Genomic DNA, 22,750 nt, shown 5'->3' with positions numbered 1-22,750 from the left:
ATACCAGATAATAAGTAAATTTACTGTATACTAAAAAAAAAAATGCAGTTACTTAGCGATGAAGTTCATTTCATATTTGGAAAAATCAAATCTCCCAATGAACGAAAAGGAAAAAAAATCTCATCTAGAAACTGTTTATCAAGTTAGCTGAGAATGCAATTGGTTCTTTTTTTAAATAAATCACATTAAGCTAAACAAGGATAAAACAATCATTTAGTGTATATAAAAGTATCAATTATTTTAACTTTACCCTGAACATTTTTTTTTCAAAGTGCGTTAATGTTGTAACAAGGGTTCAAGATAAATTATAGTGCCTGTTATTTTAAGAGGTATCAAGGGTTCAAGATTAATTATAGTGCCTTCTATTTTAAGAGGAAACAGGAAGAGATGTTTAGATTGTAATCTGATATCAAAAAGCCATTTCAATTTCTTGGAAGAATAAATGTAGATAAAATTCGTTACATAGTTTAAAATTTGAAATATTTTGTTGTATCCAAACTTTGTTAAAGGTCATAAAATGTTCCTTATGAAGTATAATTGAATGGTAAATATAATAAAAACAGTTTTCGGTACTTTGAAGGAGGAGGAAAACAATATGATAACGACGTTGGATTTAAAAGAACCCTTAATATTAACTTCCTCTACCTTAAAAAACGCTGAAAAACAAAAACATTTACAAAACAAGGAAATTTACATTGAAATTTCAAGTTAGATACATGTAAGGGATCTTCTCTAAGAAAAACGGTCATCAATATCCATAACAGTTGGCACGGTTTAGTTCATCAGACCTGATACATATATATATCACAAATCTTGACTTTAATAGTTTAGGTCTTTCAAAGAGATTACAAATCAGAGATAAAGGTGTTGTTATTGTTTAGTTTGCAAATGAGAGCAATAAGAAAAAAACCACGCTTCTATTAGTTATGTACAATGAAGTCTTTATTTTGTTACTTATGGGAGGAACGGCTACGGACCAAAAAATGAATACATATAAACCGTTTATACTGTAATTGGATCTGTCCTCAAATTGTCACAATATTTTATCCGTATGAAGTAATGCGTCTGGTATGTAAACATGATAATCCGATTGCGAATTATGCATACAGAACTTTATCTCATTCTGTTTTAGAAATCGAACATTTTACAACTATATAAGTTTTATAGCCATCGATTATAAGCCACTTTAACGGTGAGATACGGAAGTAAGACGCAAAATAAAGTCCGTATTGGATTATTCAAACACTCATGTGCTATCAGTTTATTTTACGTGTGGCATTCAAAATGAAAGTACCGACATGGGGACGCCTAATTTTCATATGCTGCTCAAGTAAGATTTTTTCTTAGTTATGTAGTTGAAGTTATTTCAAACAAATTATTTCATAATTTTTGTCCAGGAATCCCATTTTGAAAGTTTTAAACGACAATCCATTAATCTGAGGCATTTTAAAAAAAGCTTAACCAGTAACAAATTTCTGATGAACTCCAACAAAGAGGTTATGAGTTTAAGCAAAGACGCAATTATCTTCGTAATTTTGTTTTTATGAGTTTTGCTTAGTTCGATTTTTATCCTGAAAGTTGTATTTGATAAGTTCAAAAAATTGGTCAGAAACATTTGTTAGACCTACTTCGAGTGTAAATAACTTCGGTCTAGCCTTTGAAAGGATCACTCCGATTTGTAGAAGACCTTTCAATCATCATCCTTATCACGCACATGGGTAGAAAGAACATTTATAGGTAGATATTAATTGATATAGCGTGCTTTGAAAAGTCTATAGTTTTAAAATATATGCTCCAAAATATACCCATATTATTTTCTTAATGTACATACTATACGATATATTTAACGATCTGAAGAGTTACCTACGTTTATTCAAGATATGTAACCATACCGACTCATCTATATCAAGTTAATGAAAAATATAAACAATGCATTGCTTTCGTTGGATATTCATGTGGGATGTAAAAGAGGCGACAGTACAATGGTCGTTATCACAGAAACAAGCATGAATTATCAATTAAAGAATTTAATGTTTATCTTTACACCTTTCATCAACAAATTAATAAATTGATCTTAGAAGTAAGTTAAATGAACTAAACCCCCAATTTTTAATGTGCATGATTACATTAAAGAACGAAATAGCCAAGTCTTCATGTATGGGAATTTGAGCCTGTCATCATCATCTTTATTCCGTGCAGTCCGTGATTTATTTTTTTAAGTTCCTAACGGTTTCGATTGATATATTAAACTAGTTAGAACTGGATCTTGTAGATTTAAGTCCTGTCAGTTTTTATACAGCTGTAAATTGAAATCAATTTCCGTAAAAAATGCAATACAAGATGGTTGTTAATAGATATCAAATGTATCATATTTGGTATCATGATCAGTATTCATAAAAAAATTATCTCTTGAAGTTGAATATTAGATGTAAGTATAAGGAAATCATCTAAAGTTTGATTCACGTATTTAAATAGCATTATCATTCGAATTGTGCTTTTAAAAGTGTGCTTGCTATTCTTCACAAATTTTGTTATTCCTAGCACAGCTTCAATTATAGTTAGATGTAATTGTTTTGGCACTCGTTTATTGTTTACCGTATACTTAAAACACAGTTATTTCACTTCGTTATACGTCTATCCATGTTTTCCCCATTTGTGTATTACCTTAATACAGTGTCTCTTCATATTTCCTCAAAACGCTGTCTTAAAATGATATTTAAAGATCTTATCAATGTCACGTTAAAACACTCGGAGGCTAAAGAAAGTTGAATACTGATTATTGTTCTATTGGCCATATATATATATATATATATATATATATATATATATATATATATATATATATATATATATATATATATATATATATTCATGTCAATACAAAAAGGTTTTTCCCACGTAAAATATTTTTGTTAGCGAGTATTAAGAAATAACTTTATGTAGCAACCCGGAAATTAGTTTTTCAATAACCAAACTTTTCTTCCTTTTACTTGACATTTTTTTTTATATATAGTTTACTGTGTAAACAGTCTATGCTTTGGAAAGAGGTGCGGGGAATGTCTCATTACACAACAATGTAGCTGGTGTAAAGATCGAGTGAGTAAAAAAATGAAATCCTTAGGTCTGGCTTTGCAACGCAGTTACTATGATACTTACATTTATTTATAATTACCAGAACTTTACGAAGACTCGTTGTGCGACAAATGGAACTCTTAGAGAGGATGGCTGCATAAACATTGTCCACAGAAAAGACCATGCCGTAACGATAATCAAGGTAACTGTTAACGTAAACTTAGTCCCAAATTACTCTCCTACAAAACTTAGACAAGTTTTTGTTATTTACATTTATGAATAAAGTCAGAAAGAAATATTGATGTACATAAATTTGGCCTTACACATAACCTAAACGACTAGCCCCCACTTCCTGTAAGAAAAACAGTAAACAAATGCAAAACATGGCACAACATTAGAAATAAGATATGAGAATCGGTGGCTGTTCTATCTTAACTGTAGAATTGAATGTCTTAATTTTAGAGGTTCAAATTAAGGCCTGGATCTTATTACTTTAATTTATACATATGCACATTGTATAAATATTTTTTTCGGTAGTGCATTCTAGCTGACAAAGGAAGTTCCAAGATGGACTTAAGTAGGGCGATTTAATAAAACATCAGGAATTCATTTTTTTTTTTTGCTAATGCAAATTAATGTACTTTAAAATGAAAACATTGTATAAGACATCGCTTAAAAATATATTCTTAAAAGGGTTTTAAGTAATCTTCTTTAAAGTTGGAAAAATTGCTTTATGTTAATTTTGGCAAATTGTTTAGCATTTGTTAGCACAAGATTATTTTTTAGAACAGTGGTTTTTCTGATGGCGGACAAGGTCAAGACTCGGTACAAATTAAACCACAGCATGTCTCAATCAAGTTGGTTCCAAGTGAGTATTTGTCTTAAAGGGTACCTGCAGTACCGGTCAATTTTTTATATAATGGAGATCTATGTGTAAAAACATCATCCTTAAAATTTTACAGCGATCGCATAAGTAGGTTTTGAGATATTTTGGGGAAAACCCGATTTCACACCTGAACGAGTTTTGAATCAAGCCGATTTGGCACGAGATGAACTGAGACGTCACGGGGTCAACGCCGCTATAACTGTTCGTTTTCTGCATTGTTTTATCGATATATAAACATTTTTTTCTGTTGTTTTATTTCATTATCAACCCTGGATGACTAAATACACTGTTGTTGAAGTTTAAAACCGTATTTTGTCGAACAAAAATGCCGAATTCGGAAAATTGTTGGCTTCATGAATTTAGTCAAAAGTTAACACATTTTGCGTATAAATGCACAGCATATGTAGCAAAATGACAAATAATCAAAGCACAATTGTTATAAGGAACATATTTTATTGATATTGTCATTCTTTCGAATGATTTTCCCGTGACATTATTAACTGATTAATAATATTGATAATACATATTTCGTAAAAGGTAACGCGGGGTCTATTCCTCGTATAAGGCATAACATTACAAATGATGTCGACCGATTATTCAATAATATTGATATCGGACCAATAACAATAAAAAAAGAATGCACTCTTTAACAAACCAACACGGGATTAAAACGAAAGGCGAAAGTCCAAGATGGCTGAATGATTAATTCTGTCTCGTACTCTTTTAAAAATACGATAATGGAATTTCATTTTACATTTATTTACATTCTTTGTCAAAATGTTAAAGTTTATTCAGATTTCATAGTGATTCGTTGTCAGTATAACAATTTAAAGGGGCATGGTCACGATTTTGGTCTAATGATCAAATGAAATTTGGCGCAAGTCAATTAGTTTTAAGCAAGATACAGGGCTCAAAATTCTTCGTATTGTAAACAAGATTCGTGCCCTGTTTTTGTTTACATAGGTTCAATATATCAGTAAAAAATCTTTTTAAGCTGATTTGTCTATCTTCTTATTCATTTTAAGCATAGATAAACAGTTCATAACGATTAACACATTCAGTTGAGGTCTTTAACTAGAATTTTGACTTCAACATTCAAAATGTAAACAAAAGCTTTGTTTACATAGCGAACAATTGTAAACTCTGTAACTCGCTTATAACTCAACAAATGACACTCAAATTTTGATTGTCTATTACAAATGCCTCACTGAAGCATTGTAAACATTAAAATCGAAAAAATAATTTTCGACCAAAATCGATCGTGACCATGCCCCTGTAAGCTATATGGAGTTTTAGCGTTAAATTGCTGACCATAGCGCTCGAAAGAAAGTTGCACTTATTAAATAAGAGAAATTAAGTCAAACGTAATTACTTCCGAAATAATTACTTGATCACATAAAAAAGGTTTAAATTGCTTATTGTAAATTTGGTCATTATTTACGTGATTAGATAAGAACAATGAAAGCATTTATTTCGAACATTAGTTTACTTTTTGATAGTCTCATGCATGATTCTTTAATCACTGATTGACGGACTATATACAGGGTTACGAATGCTTGATTTTACATAGTTTAATTTTATTTTTTAACAGTTGAGTAGCTAATTATACACAAATCAATTTACCAGTCTAGAGGTGTGACACCCTCTCTTTGTTCACCAGACTCGTGTACCATGTGTATACATACCCTAGACACAGTCACGTGTCTGGAGCAGTGGCTTCGTTAGTTTACCTGTTTACCTGTGTCATTTTCTCGGATCACTCGTGTGTGAAAGGATATTATGTAATCAAAAAATGAATAATGAACATAAATATGCCCATGCAAGCGTTTTGAGATATCGTATTCATCGGTAAAAAGGCGACGAGAATAGCAAATTTTAAATTCTTTTAAAAAGAAATCTGCCCGTATGCTAATAAAATAATTACGGATACAAAATTCTATATCTACAATACTTAAGATAAGTAGATACGTCAAAACATCAGACATATATCAATCATTTTGGCTGAAAAATCGAATTCAATTTGTATAGCTTTGTAAAGAAATTTCCCTCCTGTTGACCTCGTGACGTCACTTCCGCTGAAGCCTCGTTATCGCCCAATTCTGTTTTCTCTTAATAGCCACTTTGAAGTGGCGTAACTCCGTTATTTTTGCATCGATTTAGATGCAGTTTTTATGCATTAAATTCTGGTAAATAAACTCTTTGACATGGGTTTTAAATCGGTTTGGCTGCAGTTACCATTTAAATAATTTTAAAATATGATCGTCAAGAGAATTGTTAATATCAATCAGAGTATCAATCCAAAAAAAATCTCATTAATATTACTTTTTGACAGTGTTTAGAAATTGAACAAACTTTGGAGCAGAAAAGAATTAAAAACCAATAATGAATCGAAATTATAGATTTATTTATCTTAAAATAACATTTCTTTTTATATATTAACAAAAATTTAAAATGAAAACGTAATTTTTACGAAAACAAATGCATTATTCTCCTGGTTTTTGAAACAGCTAAGAAAGATAAACTTTTCAAAAGAGATATCTAACAATTGATACTTGATATTCAGTCTTGAACATGATATCACTTGAACTCTTGAGTACTTCTTACATGCATATCGAAAAATTAATGAATATCAGATGCAGACCAGATTTGCTACAGGGTGTACATGAAATGGATTTTAAATATAATTTGATTACCATGTATCCGACAATGCATCACGATTTCGTATAACAATAAAATGATTTAAAATTAAACAGATCAATGTGTTATTTCTCTGCTCAAACTATTTTCGCAGATAAAGCAATTGCTTCCATCATGTATATATACATTTTGAACAATTGTATTTTAGGTTTTTGCTTTTTCTTTCAGATCTATTTCTTTATAAGACAAATTTTTCGGTGTCCTATAAAATTGCAAAAGACTTTCCATTAGATCTGTACTTTTTAAATGATCCATCACCTACTATGAAAAATCTGCAGAGCTCTTTGAAATCGCTGGCTAAAGATATAGGTGAGTTTTATAGAAAAAATAATGACTTAATATACCAACTGAATACTGATCTTTTTATAGTCACTATAAACACAGAGACACGATAGAAAAGTTTGTTTTAAAAGTCGACACTTGATATTTTAAGATTGGTCAATAAAATGTTTAAATTCAGCGACTCGCATAGGATGAGTAAACACAATGAAAAAACGGACTAACAATCTTTTATTCTCAGAGAGTGGAATAAAGAATTTGACGGACGATTATCGGTTTGGTTTAGGAACCTCGATGGATAAGGCTGTTCGCCCATTTTCACGAACCTCGGCTGAGTTGTAAGTACCTAACTGAACTCACAAAGAAACAACATTGTCTAGATATAAACCTTAAAGCTTCTATATTTAGATTTATCCACAAATTAATTACATGTGTAATTATTTTTATGATCATATTCATATTGATAGACTTGTAGCCTATATTACTAACTAGTTATTGATTTTTAAAATCATATTTTGTTATTCACTTTCATTGAGGCTAGGTGCTCGACAATTTACCATTGTATATACAGTATGTTTGAATTTGAGCTTTGTTATATATATTTATTAAATCTCTCCTTCTAAAGCTTTAAGGAAATCAGTGCAGTGCTGCCATTAACGATGTTAAACAAGGAAAGGATAAGATGCGGCACTGTATTGATTAAAAGAGGTCACAATTAGCCCTGGTTTCAAAATTCATCGGAAAACACCATATAATTTCCATTTAATATAAGTTAAAGTGGGATTACACATCATCACAAAACGGATGACCTCTGATTTAGATTTATTCAAAACATTTTATCGACGGAAACATGTATCTTACTCCAAATCAGTTTATTGATCATTATTAGATTTTATTTAAGGAATGAATTCAATATTTATTTGTTTTATACGATATAAAATGGTTCGGGGCAGTTTACGCCTTATAAACTGCAAAGCGGTTTATAAAAAAGCGTAAACTGTTCCAAACTATTTTATATAGTATAAAACTAATAATATTGAATTCATTCTTTATAATTTAATTTTTTGCTATCAAATGTTGATAAAAACAGTCATTTGATCTATAATATGACATCAAAGTGTACAAAATTTAAACCTAACGTTAGGCGGATTGATACGTTTTTGACGTTAGTCTTACTATGACGTAGTCGACATTCTTTATACGATATAAAATGAATTTTTCAACCAATTAGAAAGCGTGTTACAACCAGAATTAAATTATAATCAAATAATTTTCTGTTAGTTTGAGATTCTTTTTTCATGGTGTGTTATTCCATCTTAATCAATACTAGTTTATTTTGTGCTACAGCTTAGATGATCCCTGTTTCAATACTACCGACAGCGTTTGTGAAAAAGTGTATTCATTTAGGCATCGCTTAAACCTTACGGACGACATTGAAGCATTTGAGGTACAGTCTACTTCAGAGAATTAACATTAAGTACGCAGATATCACATACATAGAGCGATTTGGGACACGTGGGCTTTTATTCATCCTTTAGCGATTCAGGGTCACTTTTTATTTTGGGGCTGTTGATACACAAACGATATTGACTCACCTCTTCATTATAAAAGATACAGAGCAAAGTATTAGTTTGATATTGAATTACACTCGAAACAAGAGTACAGTTCCTATAATACGATGCCGATAGTTTAATTTTAGAATGTTTCATTAAAACTGTCCTTCTCCCTACTCATTTGTCGGTTTTGTTTTACAATAAAGTTTTTTAAGGACCCTTACAAAAAATTAGTTAAAGATGATATGGTCAATATGTTGAAAGCAAGAAGAGTGGCATAAAGAGGCTTGTGATTAGCACCGAGACGTATATGTCAATGGCTGAATGTTCCTGCTTTTGTTTTGTACTAAGTCTTTTAAGGCAAAAAAAAAGAATAGATAATTGCGGTTTTTTTTTTACTGCTAAATTACTTCTAAATGTAGAGTTCGTACGGTACTGTATTTATTGTGATTTTTTCCCGCTAAAGTTAAGCTTACCCATTGTTATTACCCATGCCAGTTACACTTTTATCGTCATGTATTTGTTTTTAATAAATGATATGTTTATTTATATCATGATTTTTCCTTTCAGAAAGCCATTGATGACGTACAAGTGACAGCTAATTATGACAAGCCTGTCGGAATGTTTGACGGCTTGATACAAACAATGGTGTGTGGGGTAGGTATTCACAAATTAATAAGTTTGTACTTATGAAAATAAAAAAGAATATCTAGACATGACAAACCTTAATGACTAATTTTAGTAAACGTTCTTGTAAAACGATCATTTTTATTGTTTCGTATTTTTAGAAGCTGTTTCATCTATTATGTTTCTTTAAGTCAATGCAGTTGCGACCAAACTCCAAAATTACAGAAACTTACAATTGTATCCGGAACATGCTTTTTGCGTCTCCTAACAATAACATTTGGCCTGCAAAAATTAAAGGCCCATTTGCTACTTAAAACAGCAGTGTGGAATCAAATTTAATTGCCATTTTTTTCAAGGTTTATATTTTCTGTTATAAAAGAACGTATTACGTCATGAAAAAATAACAAACACACGGACAAACTGACATCCAACACTTATAATGCTAAGGAACAACGTTTTGTCAAAACAAAAAACATTTTACATATTTTTTCATGCCTATTTAAAAGGAGCATATTGGATGGAGAGAGAAATCCAGACGAATGTTAGTGTATGCCACTGATATGGCTTTTCATCACGGAGGAGACGGTTGGGTGAGTCATATAGTCTCTAAAGGAAAGAACAATTCCTATTCTCTATCTTAACTTTTGATATCACTCCGTTATTCAAAGACTACATTGTTATCATCGTTATCTGATCGTTTTTTTTAAAACGTATTACTTTTACAATATAAAAATACCTATTTTTAGACATCCCAGTCCACTAATTTAACCATCTTTCCTAGCTTGTGTACCTATATTTTAGACATCAAAGTTCACTTATATACATGTAACCATATTTTCCTAGCTTGCGGGACTACTTGAGCCTAATGATGGAAATTGTCACTTGGACAGTGAAGGGTTTTATACTAAAGCAAATCTACAGGTTTTGATTTTTATTTGTTATATGAAGTAAAAAAAAGATGTAGAAATTGATATATTTGTTTGTATATAATAACAGTTCATGAACGATAATTCAACGTTTTTTAATTTGAATCTCAAATTTTACATCAGGATTATCCGTCTGTCGGACAAATAATCCAAAAAGCCAAGGAGAACAACATAAACATCATTTTTGTTATTGGTGGAAATTCGTCGCTAACGGTTCGGAATCTGTATTATGACACTTTGGCCACTTTAATGCCCGGACATACTCTCCAAGCATCTGCGCTTTCAGTAGACGCACGCAACATCCTGGATATCGTCAGCGATAACTATAAGGTATATAAATAAATGTAATATTTTAGTATATCGAATCAATTATGTATAAAAAAAAAAATGATTCTGAAATCTATTTCGCTGAGATATTGTTTTCAGACAAAATTAACCATGAAGTCGTTTCCGGTGATTGTATAAAGAAAATTATCGAATGAATTGCGCTATATACCATATAAGTAATAAAAAGCAATTTGCGTTTAGTAGAACATCTTTGTACATGTGCATAACAACTCTATATTTAACATTTTGAACATCATTTGAATTTACTTCTTTTCTGGGGGTTTTTCCGTTTTTGTCACATACGAATCTGTCAATGTTTTTATAAGAAAAAAAAGTACATGTCAAAAATGCATGGTTGATTTTTTATCTTCAGACAAGTTTAAATGGTTTAAACTAGAACATCATTAATATTTCATATCGGTTAAACTTGACCATTGCACATTGTAATACTTTAGGAACAATGTGTAATATTAAAACTGTCAAAGTGACCTATGCTCATGATAATAAAATCATTACTTCAACAAACACACTACGCAGACATTATGCTTACTTTTGTTGTCCAAACAAGGAGGAAAATTGATGGTACAGATCACAAAATATTTTTCCAAACCGTCGTAATCGCAAAGCAAGTCTAAGGCATCGTTTTATATCATTTTTAGGGAACATTTGCCAGCTTTTAAAACGCTATATAACCCGCTATGAATTATACACACGTAAAATCAGGATAGATGTTAACGAAGTTATCTAATTCTTTGTTACAGTCTCCCAAAATATTTATAACATTTTTTGGTGATTTTTGGGAGTTGATTTTAATCAACTCTCCTATGCAGTTACTGTGGCAAACCAAATGTGAAACAGTGTTTGGACCTAAGCACAAATCACCACCGCTGACAAGTCTTAGTTTTGGAAAATAATAGAAATAGTCGATGTAATGTATGCTAAAGCATTGTTTTTCAAGGAAACTTATCTATAAACACTTTGAAAATAGTCACATTTTATATAATACAAACAATATTTTTGAGTCTCATGTAATCTTACGCCAGAGTTTAATATAGTCTCGTTCAACCAAACGCTTGGCGGTCTCCGTAAATCTCCGACAAGCAGAGAGTCTCTCTTGATTGTCGGAGATTAACAGAGACAGCCGAACGTCTGGTTGAACGAGACTAGAGTTCGATATCAATAGTGCTTGGATCCATACAATTTTTAGAATTGTTTTGATTACTAATACATAATTTAAAATCCATCTTTAAATATTACACAACATGATTCTTATGGGGTTTCTCGAAATTCTTGTCAGAAAAGTCTGAAAATCCACATCGTAAAAAAGTGCGAAATTTAAATACAGACTAGAACCTAATTGCCATGCAAGATAATAAATAATAATAGATAAAATCAACTTCCGTCAGTACTTCATTACTTTGATTTCTCATGTACTTGAAAGATATATCTCTACATTATGCAACTGAAAATGAAAAAAAAAATGTACACTGCATATATATAGATAGCAGGAAAAATTCCCACCTGTCATGCTTTTTTCTGAGAAAAATCCTCCAGTTTTAAGTTCGGTGCATACACGGTACATTGCAAGCTTTTAAAACGCTAAATAACCCGCTTTTAAATCCTGCACACGTAAAATCAGGATATATGTTAAGGAGTTATCTACTTCTTTGTTAGAGTCTTTCAAAATTATTTATAACATTTGTTTCGTGATTTTTTTCTCATGTACTCGAAGGATAAATCTCTATATTATGCGATTGAGAAGGCACAAAAGATCATGTATACCGCATATAGATAGCAGGGAATTCCCACCGGTCATGCTTATTTCTGACAAAAATCTCCTGGATTTACGAAACTATGTTTGAGTACTATATATCAAACAACGTTTTGATTCACAAACACACATGTTAAGAAAGACAATGGAATAAAAAATTGTAAAGATTATGGAAAAAAAATATGCAAAGGATTGATAGATTTGGTTGACTTTCCATATTTAGTTTAGTCTATAAGTTTTTATTAGTTAATAAAACAGCTGCGAATGCTCCACCAAATGGCAAACGGTTGTGGTTCCTCGATTCCCTAATATTTTATTTGATGGATCGATAAATAATCCATTTAGTAATACTATATATCAGAAACAGAGACCAATATCAGCTTTGAGTTATTTTATAAAATATTTAGCTCACCCTCGAAAGTTCAAAGTTTCAATGTTCTATATTACTCCAAAAGCTCATTTTATAATGGCTATTGTTGCTCAGGTAAACAATGTCGCCCTTGGGCCTCTTGTTGTTTTTCTAACACTTTCGATTTTTTTCATTTTTTTAATATAAGAAACAACAAAAAATTATAATCTTCAATGCGTAAATCTTTGCACTTAACATTGTGATGTCGTCACAAACCTGTTGCGTTAAATACTTAATACGAACTGTCATAAAACAACTTGAAAATTTGTGAATATTATATATGTGTTTTGCAGTTTATCGATATAAATTAAACGGTAATTTAAAACAAGTATTCCTTTTAAAGGACCGATCGGCAATAATGATATATTGATAGCTAGAAGCAATCAACATGATCAGTTTGATGTTAAATAATTTAAAAAAGTACTGTTTTTGTTGTTTTTTTTTTTTTTTTTACAAAATATAGAATATTTTGAATCTGTACACCATAATTTCATAATTATAAACCGTCAACAAATTTAAATTTGAAATAAATTTGGGGAAAGCCGTTCGTAAACTCATTGTCTAGTTTTATATTTTTAACGTAATTATTAAATGTTAAATATAAATGTATCTTCTTCTTCTTCAGAATACTGAGTAGGGCTCTTCAAAGAGCATTAACACGTATACAAAGAATGAGTTGTATTAAAATAATTTAATGCGACTGAAAAACATTGAATGCCATCATAACTTGCTATTGAGGTCGCATTATAACGCAACCTTGTTTATAAATCAAGCCGTCTTCCTAGCTACTATTATGCAACATCAATAGATCGAGGTCATTTCATGGAGCATCTTCTTATGATTGAGGTCAGTTCATCGAGGTCAACTGCATTTACTGAATGAATCTTTCGATCGAAATTCTTACGCGTGAGACAAAATGTGCATTCTTGAATTAACAGGTCGACCTGTATTTTATGTATGTTTGCATCTCTTAAGGTAAATGAATTGAAATAAAACTGAGTAAAATGTTATATAAATACTAAACCAAACTTCAAGTTTTTATAAGACTACTTATGCAAGCGGAATGTGTGCGCACGTGGAAGCATTTGCCGGATGCCTCATATGGACACAACAGTGATCGGCCGAAGCCGATCACAAAAAAAAAATATCCAGAACATCTCTATAAATTTACTAATTTAGTTATTCTAGAGTTCATTTTATATTAACAAATCTTCCACGCAATAAAAGAAAAAAAATGTATTGATCATAGTTATGAATGGTTTTTAGCGAATCTCAAAGATCATTAGAACGCTTAACATTGTAATGTAAAATTAGAACCACTTCAATTATATCTTAAATATCAAACATTCTGAAGTTGCTATTTTTGAGCACGTTGTAATGCACTCAGTGATCGCATGCTATAGGCAGACAATATTTAACAATTACACAAAAGAATTGCATTCTGTTGCAGCGTTTAAGGGAAACCGTAAAGTTGGTGGTGAACGGACACGGCGAGGATTTGACAATAAAACTATACACAGCATGCAAAACAGACGGGTGAGGAAAAATACAACCTATTGTAGAACCGATTAAAGTAAATCCACCCTCCTGTGACGTCATACATTTTACATAAACCATGAATTCATTAAAATTCTTGCAAGTAGATTTGTAATTTCTGTGTTATCATAGGTGTACATCAAAAACTCAAATCATTGTTTACTTGGAGATATTTAATAAGCGTTTTTCATTCTTATATTCGACATAATTCAATAATGACAAAGGGAAATAACTCTTTTCTACTTTTCTCTAAGTGATATATCTAAATGCTATAATTTTTCTAATGTAAACGGTTTTTTCTTTTGTTTAAATTAATTTTAGTTTTCTGGCATAGTAAGCAATAAAATTTGAATAGGCAAACAAGTGTCCATCCACTTATATTTAATTTTTAAACAAAAAAAGTGTGATTTTCAGATGATAATTTCAGCCTTTGGTTTTTATCACCTTACATCTTAAATAGTTTGGATACATATATATTTTATTTATTTTTTGATGAAAATCAAGTTCAATAAGGTAAAAAAAAGTTAAGTTTTTAACTTTGAACCCATGATTTTATAGGTACGGAGTTACCTTAAAGAGACAAAGTAACCGCCGCTTAACCAAACATCTAATTTTTACACGATTTTCACATTTTATGAATAGATGTTGCGGTGTTCTAAACTTAGCATAATGATTCCGATTGAAAAGGACACAATAGTATTACTTGTTAGGTTTGTTACTGGCTGACTATAGAAATATATTGGGTTGATCAATCTCATCGATGGCGAGGCGAAGTAACAAACCTAATAGGTGTTTTGTTTTCACGAGGACTATCAAGTGACACATTTATACACTAAAAGTGATTATCTTACAGATGTAGGAGAATCTCTGGTATCATTTTTAAGCTCCCTGTGATATATCGAGTTAACGTGAGAATGAAAGCTACCGCTGTTAATTGATAAAACATCGGCTATATATTTAAATATCAAGTTGAAGGCTACCGCAAGTTGTTTATTCTTTATTGCACAAGCTTTTGAATAAAATTTGTTTCATATGAAGATAAAAATAGAGGAGCACAATTGTGGTCTAAAAAAACTATATAATAGATACCAATTATCATAAACTCAAGCATCTTTTCAATGAAGAATCATTCTTTAAGGAAGGAGTCTTTTCGTTATCAAACAAACTTCTTATAAAAAGAAATTCATGAAATTTTGACATAATAAAACAGATCATATAACCAAATGATTCTATCAGTTTAATCAAATTTTATCATCCTTGTTTTTACGAAAAGGTCAGGTCAAGTTCACTACCTTTTTCCTTATCTTAACGGATGATAAAAATTAATGTAGTTCTTTGCTGCTATGTAGACATCCGTTTAATATATATAAGATTTTATTCTTCAATGAAATCATAGAATATCAGAAGGTCTATCAGCTTATACTACTAAATTGGAATAAATATTGAAACTAAAATTGACATGGCTTAGCCCGCATTTCCTCTAATTTTCTTTAATTTTAAAGATATTTTTTTATCATTTTTTAAAGCTTTCAATCATAAAATTATTCTGATTTTTAAGAATTTAAAGACTTCATTAAAAGATATAAATTGACAAAAAATCTTATATATTGACCACCTAATAAGAGAAAAAAAATTGATTTTAGTGATTTCAATGTATAGAATGCGCGCTTTAAAAAGCTTATAAAAAGGTAATTTGATAGGCAAATCGTATTCTAAAAACAAATTATGAAACTCAAGTATCATATCATTAGTCCACATTAGTTAAAAAATCCAACATTATTGTTATTGTTTCAAAAATACTAAAACGGGCTCATTAATCTATATCAATTCTGAATTGCGAAATATGTGATTTTTTTTCCTACGCCAATATGCCAAAATATAGTTCTTGTTAGATTCTAAATATTGATTATTATTTTTATGCCAAATTGTTTGATAGTAAAAAGAGAAAAAAATATACTATATTATTTTCCTTTCATCTTGATTTAATGGACAATTAATCAAATTTACATTTGACAAATCGAAAACCAGAAAAGACTCATTCCTTAAGTATTGTGAGGTGATCAAATATGGACGACATGATCATATTCATTAAAGCCCGAAAGGATTTTTCAATGATAGATCTGATCACACACGGCCGTATTTGTTCATATCATAATATTCACAGATTGACTTCATAATTTGTAGTAAAAACTGATTATCATACGGGTTCTAATCCCCTTCTTATTGTATACAAATATACCATTTCTATTACAGTCGAGTTAATGAGCAGACCAACATATGTTCAAGACTAACCACAGAAAAAGTGGTAAGATTGTGTATTATACATGTAACTATTAATAATTATTAGTTATCAAATTAAATGTACACCGTCATGCGCATAGATAAAGCTATGAATGATGAACCGAGTTTCGTAGTTTGATGAGTATCGTAAGCGCATAAGACTTGCTTTATCAAATGAAATCTATAAAGATTGAAAAAACTTTTTTCGCCGCGACGATATAATCTTTAAGTTGAAGATTGGGTGCGGTGGTAGTGGAAGGGGGGGGGGTCATCTCACAACTTCAAACGCAATTGAAAGATCTTATCCTTGTAGGCTAAGTTCTTCCCAGTCATTATGTCGAACTTTACCACTTGTCCGGAGAAAAGAAATGTGACCTTCACCATTTTCCCCGAAGGCCTGGAGGAACGTGTTCAGGTGGACATAGAACACGTGTGTGACTGTGACTGTCAGCTCCAACCAGAGGCTGTAAGTTACGTTCAGTTTGAAGTAAAGAGTTTAACATATACCAATCATCACAGTGACTTCCTTATTTATAAATATCTATCAAAGGAGACGAATAACATCTTTGACTTTTGAATTATCTGAAAATCAATTTGTTTTCAAAATTTAAACTGAACTTTTGTTTACAATTTTACAAAGATGCACATTGTTTAAATAGTCTTAAATAGTTATTGCAAGCTGCCACTTATACAATGCACTGTCACAAACGTTGGTCATAGCCGTTTTCATCATAAAAGACGGCATTAATTGCAAGACTGATTGAGAACGAACTTTTTTTTATCGTATAATGTTGTTTGTTGTTATGTTAACTTTTGAATTTTCAAATATGGATAATATTTTTACCGTGCTACCGTTGTGGCAAGCGCAGCAAGAATTTTTATTATCTTGCACCAATGAGAAATATGTGATATTTTGACAGTTATCAACTACCATCAAACATGTTAGAGAGAGAGAGAGAGAGAGAGAGAGAGAGAGAGAGACAGAGAGAGGACGAGTATTTCTATGTTTAAAAATAAAATTTCACAAAATACATTTGCTTGATTAACCCTTTAAAATCGAGAAAATTGATCAGTCTGTAAAATATAATTTCATATTAATTTGATTAAGTGTGTAAATGGTATATATTATTTTACTTCTGTACCTTGTTGTTATCTGATTTTTCCCTGGTTAATAAATTTTTTTTTTTTTATTTGCTTATTTTAATACAAGTTTAAATATGTGTGTCTTTCCCATAATTTCATCCTTATCGATGCTCCTAATAAATAAAAGCAATTTATTTATTTTCTTGGTAAAGCTTTTCGTCATTTATTTAAGCAAAGATTCAATTAATTTTTATTTTGCTAATTTAGCAGACAGGTGAGTTTTTTTTAAATATTTGACAACAGATGCAAATAGAAATTGATAGAGAATGACATTGCTACTCATTAAATTAAATATGGAGCAAAGCATTTCCTCAACATTTTATTTGTAGGAACCAAACAGCGATAAATGTAGTTATAACGGGACGTACGAGTGTGGGATATGTAACTGTAATCCTGGATGGGTTGGTGACGTTTGTGAATGTGATAATAGAGGAACAATCGAGGAAACTTGTGGAACATCAAAAGGGTTAGTTGTTTAATGGGAAATCGATATCATTGGAAATCGTTTGTAATTTATACGTATAAAATTATATCTGCATCGGAACATATAACATCAGTGTATAAGACCATTTTAAAACGCTTGAAACGAATACGTATGTATATATTTGCAAATAAGTAACACACAAACAGCTTATTTGCTTCATATATAAGAGCTGTGACAAAAGACACGCATTTGACATCTGTGCATTTTGTTGTTTGTTTTTTGTTTTGAAGTTAGATATTTTATTTCTAAACAGCATTTGTAACAACGCTGGAAACTGCACCTGCAGAAAGTGTGAATGTTTTGAAGGATACAGTGGGGACAAGTGTGAATGTAATGATAAAAATTGTAGGAGCTACGACCAGCTGCTTTGTGGAGGTAGGGTAGTTTCTGATTTTTAGTGTTGTTATAGTCTGTCCTAAGATACTTATGCAGTACGTATAGGTGATTTTCAATGAAGATTAACATAACTGTGAAAGAAGTGCAATTGAAATCGATAAAAGGGAAAAATTTTACACGAAAAATTCACGTGAACAAAAACAGTTTTATTACGGAGATTTATAATAGGTAATGTTTACATCTTTCTCCATTCGGAGGTCACTCGAAATACCTCGCGCAATTTCTCAACGTTATCATCCGGGCTTGCTGCATTACAAACTCCCGTAGACATCACATTTTTTTTTCAGCCGTGTATTGAAACCTGATACCCTAAAGGGAGCGTTTTAACTGAGAAATCTTGGAAAATTTTCATTTTTGTTTTAACGAAATTCATTTGAACCCTGAGGTAGTAATATCGAGAAATTAAGCAGAATGTGAATCAAGGATATCTTGGGACTTAGTATAGTACAATATTAAAAAAAAATGCTTATAATAAACGGTTAAATTGATCTTTTATATTTGACATCCAACATTTATTATTCTGTAAGGACCAGATCGTGGTCGGTGTGACTGCGGGAAGTGTGTGTGTAACGCCAATTACATGGGAAAGGCCTGTGAATGTCTGAAGTCTACAGCTCCTTGTCAAAACAGCAACGGGGTAATAGAATACTAAATCGTCAAAATAGTTAATTTAACAGTAACTGCATGATTTATGCGAAAGTTAACGTTAGTAAAGTTAAAAATAATAATTTAAAAAATGTGAAGTTTTGAAAAGTTTACATCATTTTTTGTTGTAGACGATCTGCTCTGGTAATGGAGAGTGTGTGTGTGGTCGCTGTCAGTGTAGGTCGGGTTTCCGGGGAGAACTTTGTGACAAGTGTTTTGTAAGTTTTTGTGTGTCCTCAGACATAGTTTAATTTTATTTGTTTCGAGCCGCAGTTAACACATGGATAGATTAGTCAACAGAATCCGAGATAGGCATAAACTGTTTTGTTGTTTGCATTTTAAGTTGTTGAAAGAAAGTCTATGTTCCCGAATGTAACTTATAACTCTATTTTAAATGTAACCATTATATTAACAATCTTGATGGGATTTGTAACTTAATTGTAATCGTCTTTCAAAACGACACATAGTGTTCATTTCATTAACAATTCATATAAGTTCTTATCACACAGTAGAATTTGTCATAAATGGGAAAAACCAAAAAATTATCTAACGATCAATGTTTGTACATAGTATTTCAGAAAAAAACATTAATTAAAAATTTCAGAAACATTTTAAAACTATAGAGTTCAATACATTCTGTTACAAAACTCTTGCAGAGCTGCCCTGGCCTCTGTAACAACAACAAAGATTGCGCCGAGTGTTTCGCCTTTGGTACTGGTATCTATAACTCCAGCGTATGTAAACAGCTGTGTACCAATGTCAGAACCACAGAATCATTAAAAGTGGCAGGTTAGTACATGCAAAAGTACACGCACAACAGCTTGATTTTTTTAACGTGAGAAGCGATGCATTAATGTGGTTGAGGATACTCAACATGTATATATTTTTATGGGAAACTCAAAGTTGTAAAAAAAAAAATCAATTCAAATATTGTTTTTAACCTTTTTTATCAAGCACCAGAAAACCAAGGAGCAAATTCGTCCATCACATTTAAATCGTGTATCACAGAGGACGAACAGAAATGCATTATAAATTTTAATGTGTGTAAGTATTTTAACACTTAATTTGATTATCTCAAAATAGTAAATAAACAAGTAATTTTTTATATTCACAAAGTTGTTTAAGATTCAAAAAGTGGAAGATTTAGCGACTTTTGATGTCAAAAAGAATATATACATGTCCATGGTAAAAATGTCAATGACATATGAGTTGTTTAAAAGAGCTTTTATAATCTTAATATTAGATGGTCATACGTATTATAAGACAATACTTAAATACATTTATATGATCTATACAGATGACCGTGAGAACGGCTTAGAGGTAGTGGTCAAAGAGAGGAAACGTGAGTTTAGATAATAAGTGTGTTTAGTGTTCTATTTATCTTCGTATGGCATTGTTGGTTACTTTTCCAAATAAAGTTTCATGCTTTTGACTACATGTAGTTATTTTTTTTCATCACCTATCCTCTGTTTAACATTTCCTTAGTTTAAGAATGGTAATCTTACCTTATCACAGCTTGTTGTGTTTTTTTTTTAAATAAAAAAAATAAATAAAAAAAAAAAAAAAACCCAAACAAACAAACAAAATCCAAAAATAAACCAATGATTATGATTTTAAAAATTGCTATACTTTGTGCTTGAGACAACACTTTTACAATTTCTCCTTTAGGGTGTCCCCCCGGTCCTCCAGATCCACTTACAATAGGTCTTGGTATTTCCGGTGCAATATTTATCGTAGGAATCTTGCTGCTAGTGCTTTGGAAAATACTGACAATGGTATACGACAACTTGGAATATTCAAGGTTTGAGTCTGAAATAAAAAACCCAGCTTGGGAAAAAGTAAGTACACAAGATAAAAAACATCTTTCTAATATATATATATATATATATATATATATATATCCCTTGGTATAAAATATATGGTCATAATTTGAGAACATATTCGGGATTAGACAAGTCTTCAAAACTAAGATTGTGTATTTCAGATTGATAGAAAAATCTGTCTTTTCCAGATTGATAAAAAAAATCTAACAGTAACGACACTGAATTTTTGTTGTCTTGTTTTTTTATATATTTCGTTAATGTTTGTGTGTTAATTATGTTTTTTGTTGTTGGTTTTTTGTTGTTTATTTTTATTGGGGGGGGGGGTGTAATTTGAATTGTTTCTATTCAAACATTTAATAAAATACACAAAGTATTTATTTTCTTTTGCAGTCTGAGAACCCAATTTACAATGATTGTGTACAAACCGTGCACAACCCAATGTGTGATTCGGAGTTCAAAGTAGAACATATGTACGACAAGCTGATTGGGGCTACTTCTGAACATATTTAAGAGGACTGGGTAGCTCTGGACTTATACGTGGGAAATTATAAAAGGATAGGACACCGTTATACGCGTACCACAAGCTTTTTGTGTTTGTACTTCAGAATTCTGTTTGTGTAATTTGAGGGGAATATACCGAAGAATTATCTCCTTTTGCTCATAGAATTGTTCTTAAATCGTTTGTGTTCATGTTTTATGTTATAACTATTACCTTTTGGTTAGAAAGTACTGCAAAGAATATATAAAATAAGATTTAATGTGCTGGTACATGAAAGTTCGGTATACTTGAAACTTTTGTGAACGACTGTTTACATTAGATATAATTATCAACGACAAGTCTCCGGAGTAAATAAATCTAGTATTCATTTTAAATCTGATGTTCTGAAATCATTTTGAAATGTGTAACAACACTTATACACCATGAAATATTATTTCATTGAATGATTGCTGACTGTTATACAATTTTGCAAAGTGAACACTCGCGTACCAAAAGTATGTCAAATCACATTTTGCCAGAGTTGCTTAACTTTCCAGTTTAATTTTACCCTGCAATATGGAAATCTTTTTTTTCTGTTAACTTCCCTCACCACCATTTTTTTGCTACGGTCCTCCTCTGATATTTTTGACGATGTAATTCTCGCTAGATAGTTCTACATGAAACATGTTTAGGCACTGATCTATTTAAATCCCCAGCAAAAGTATGTTAAGTTTTCCTCCTGTCTATTTTTACAATCTTTGATAGTACTGTTTGGTTGCGAACTGTCGTGGAGCAGAGTCGCCCACTTCGATGCTTATTTTCGACGTTGCCTTGCTTACGAAATAGCTTTAAAAATCTACTGCGCGGGTATGATAAGGCAACGCTCAGCGACTGAGTAAAAATTCCTCTGATCGATATGATGTCACAATAAGCAGCATGATGTCATATTCTACTCAGAAACATGTCGATTTTAACTTTATCCCTGGTTTAAATGATTAAAACTACAGGCATAAAATATCAATAGAAACTCTTCTTACTGAATATATCTTCGATTTTTCTGTATTACGTATAATTATCATTGATGACGTCACAAGCATGATTGATAGAGAAGATCATGTTGGGAAACAAATCATCAAAATGCAGTGTAAACAATGCCAAAATAAGACTTATTTATTTATTTAATACAGATACCTTAGATTTAGATGAGTGTCAGTTAGGATATAATCAGGATAATACAGGCATGGATATTTTGTTTTATCAGCGAGTGTTATAAGGTAAGCAGATTGACAATTATATGGCTTGACCAGCCTTTCCTCTGTCAGTGTTTACAAAACAAGGCTAAAGTGTAACACTACCCCGGATATTATGAAAGATGACGTTGGTAAATATCAACGGTATATGACCTAAGCTACTTGACA

General features: G+C 31.1%; 1 protein-coding gene across 2 annotated transcripts; it reads left to right on the top strand.

Moving 5' to 3' along the window:
* The first annotated feature begins 1,185 nt into the window (after positions 1-1,185).
* Positions 1,186-21,722, top strand: LOC105334283 (integrin beta-3-like). 2 transcript variants are annotated; one of them, XM_034454833.2, is made up of 23 exons: positions 1,186-1,330; positions 3,014-3,096; positions 3,176-3,274; positions 3,859-3,940; positions 6,824-6,964; positions 7,176-7,272; positions 8,282-8,381; positions 9,058-9,144; positions 9,621-9,704; positions 9,958-10,035; positions 10,164-10,370; positions 13,998-14,083; positions 16,337-16,388; positions 16,677-16,829; positions 17,836-17,972; positions 18,244-18,365; positions 18,914-19,023; positions 19,163-19,249; positions 19,688-19,820; positions 19,986-20,075; positions 20,329-20,373; positions 20,700-20,869; positions 21,245-21,722. In XM_034454833.2, the coding sequence occupies exons 1-23, from the start codon at positions 1,249-1,251 to the stop codon at positions 21,362-21,364; spliced, it is 2,445 nt and encodes an 814-aa protein (XP_034310724.2). In that variant the 5' UTR covers positions 1,186-1,248; the 3' UTR covers positions 21,365-21,722. The 2 variants fall into 2 exon arrangements, with proteins under 2 accessions (XP_034310724.2, XP_034310725.2); XM_034454834.2 differs by having other exon boundaries at positions 1,187-1,330; positions 3,864-3,940; positions 21,245-21,721.
* The last annotated feature ends 1,028 nt before the right edge of the window (positions 21,723-22,750 follow it).

Source organism: Magallana gigas, chromosome 10 (genome assembly GCF_963853765.1).
Source record: "Magallana gigas chromosome 10, xbMagGiga1.1, whole genome shotgun sequence".
NCBI lineage: Eukaryota > Metazoa > Mollusca > Bivalvia > Ostreida > Ostreidae > Magallana > Magallana gigas.
Note: the sequence above shows the minus strand (reverse complement) of the source record. Positions and strands in the feature narration are given on the sequence as shown.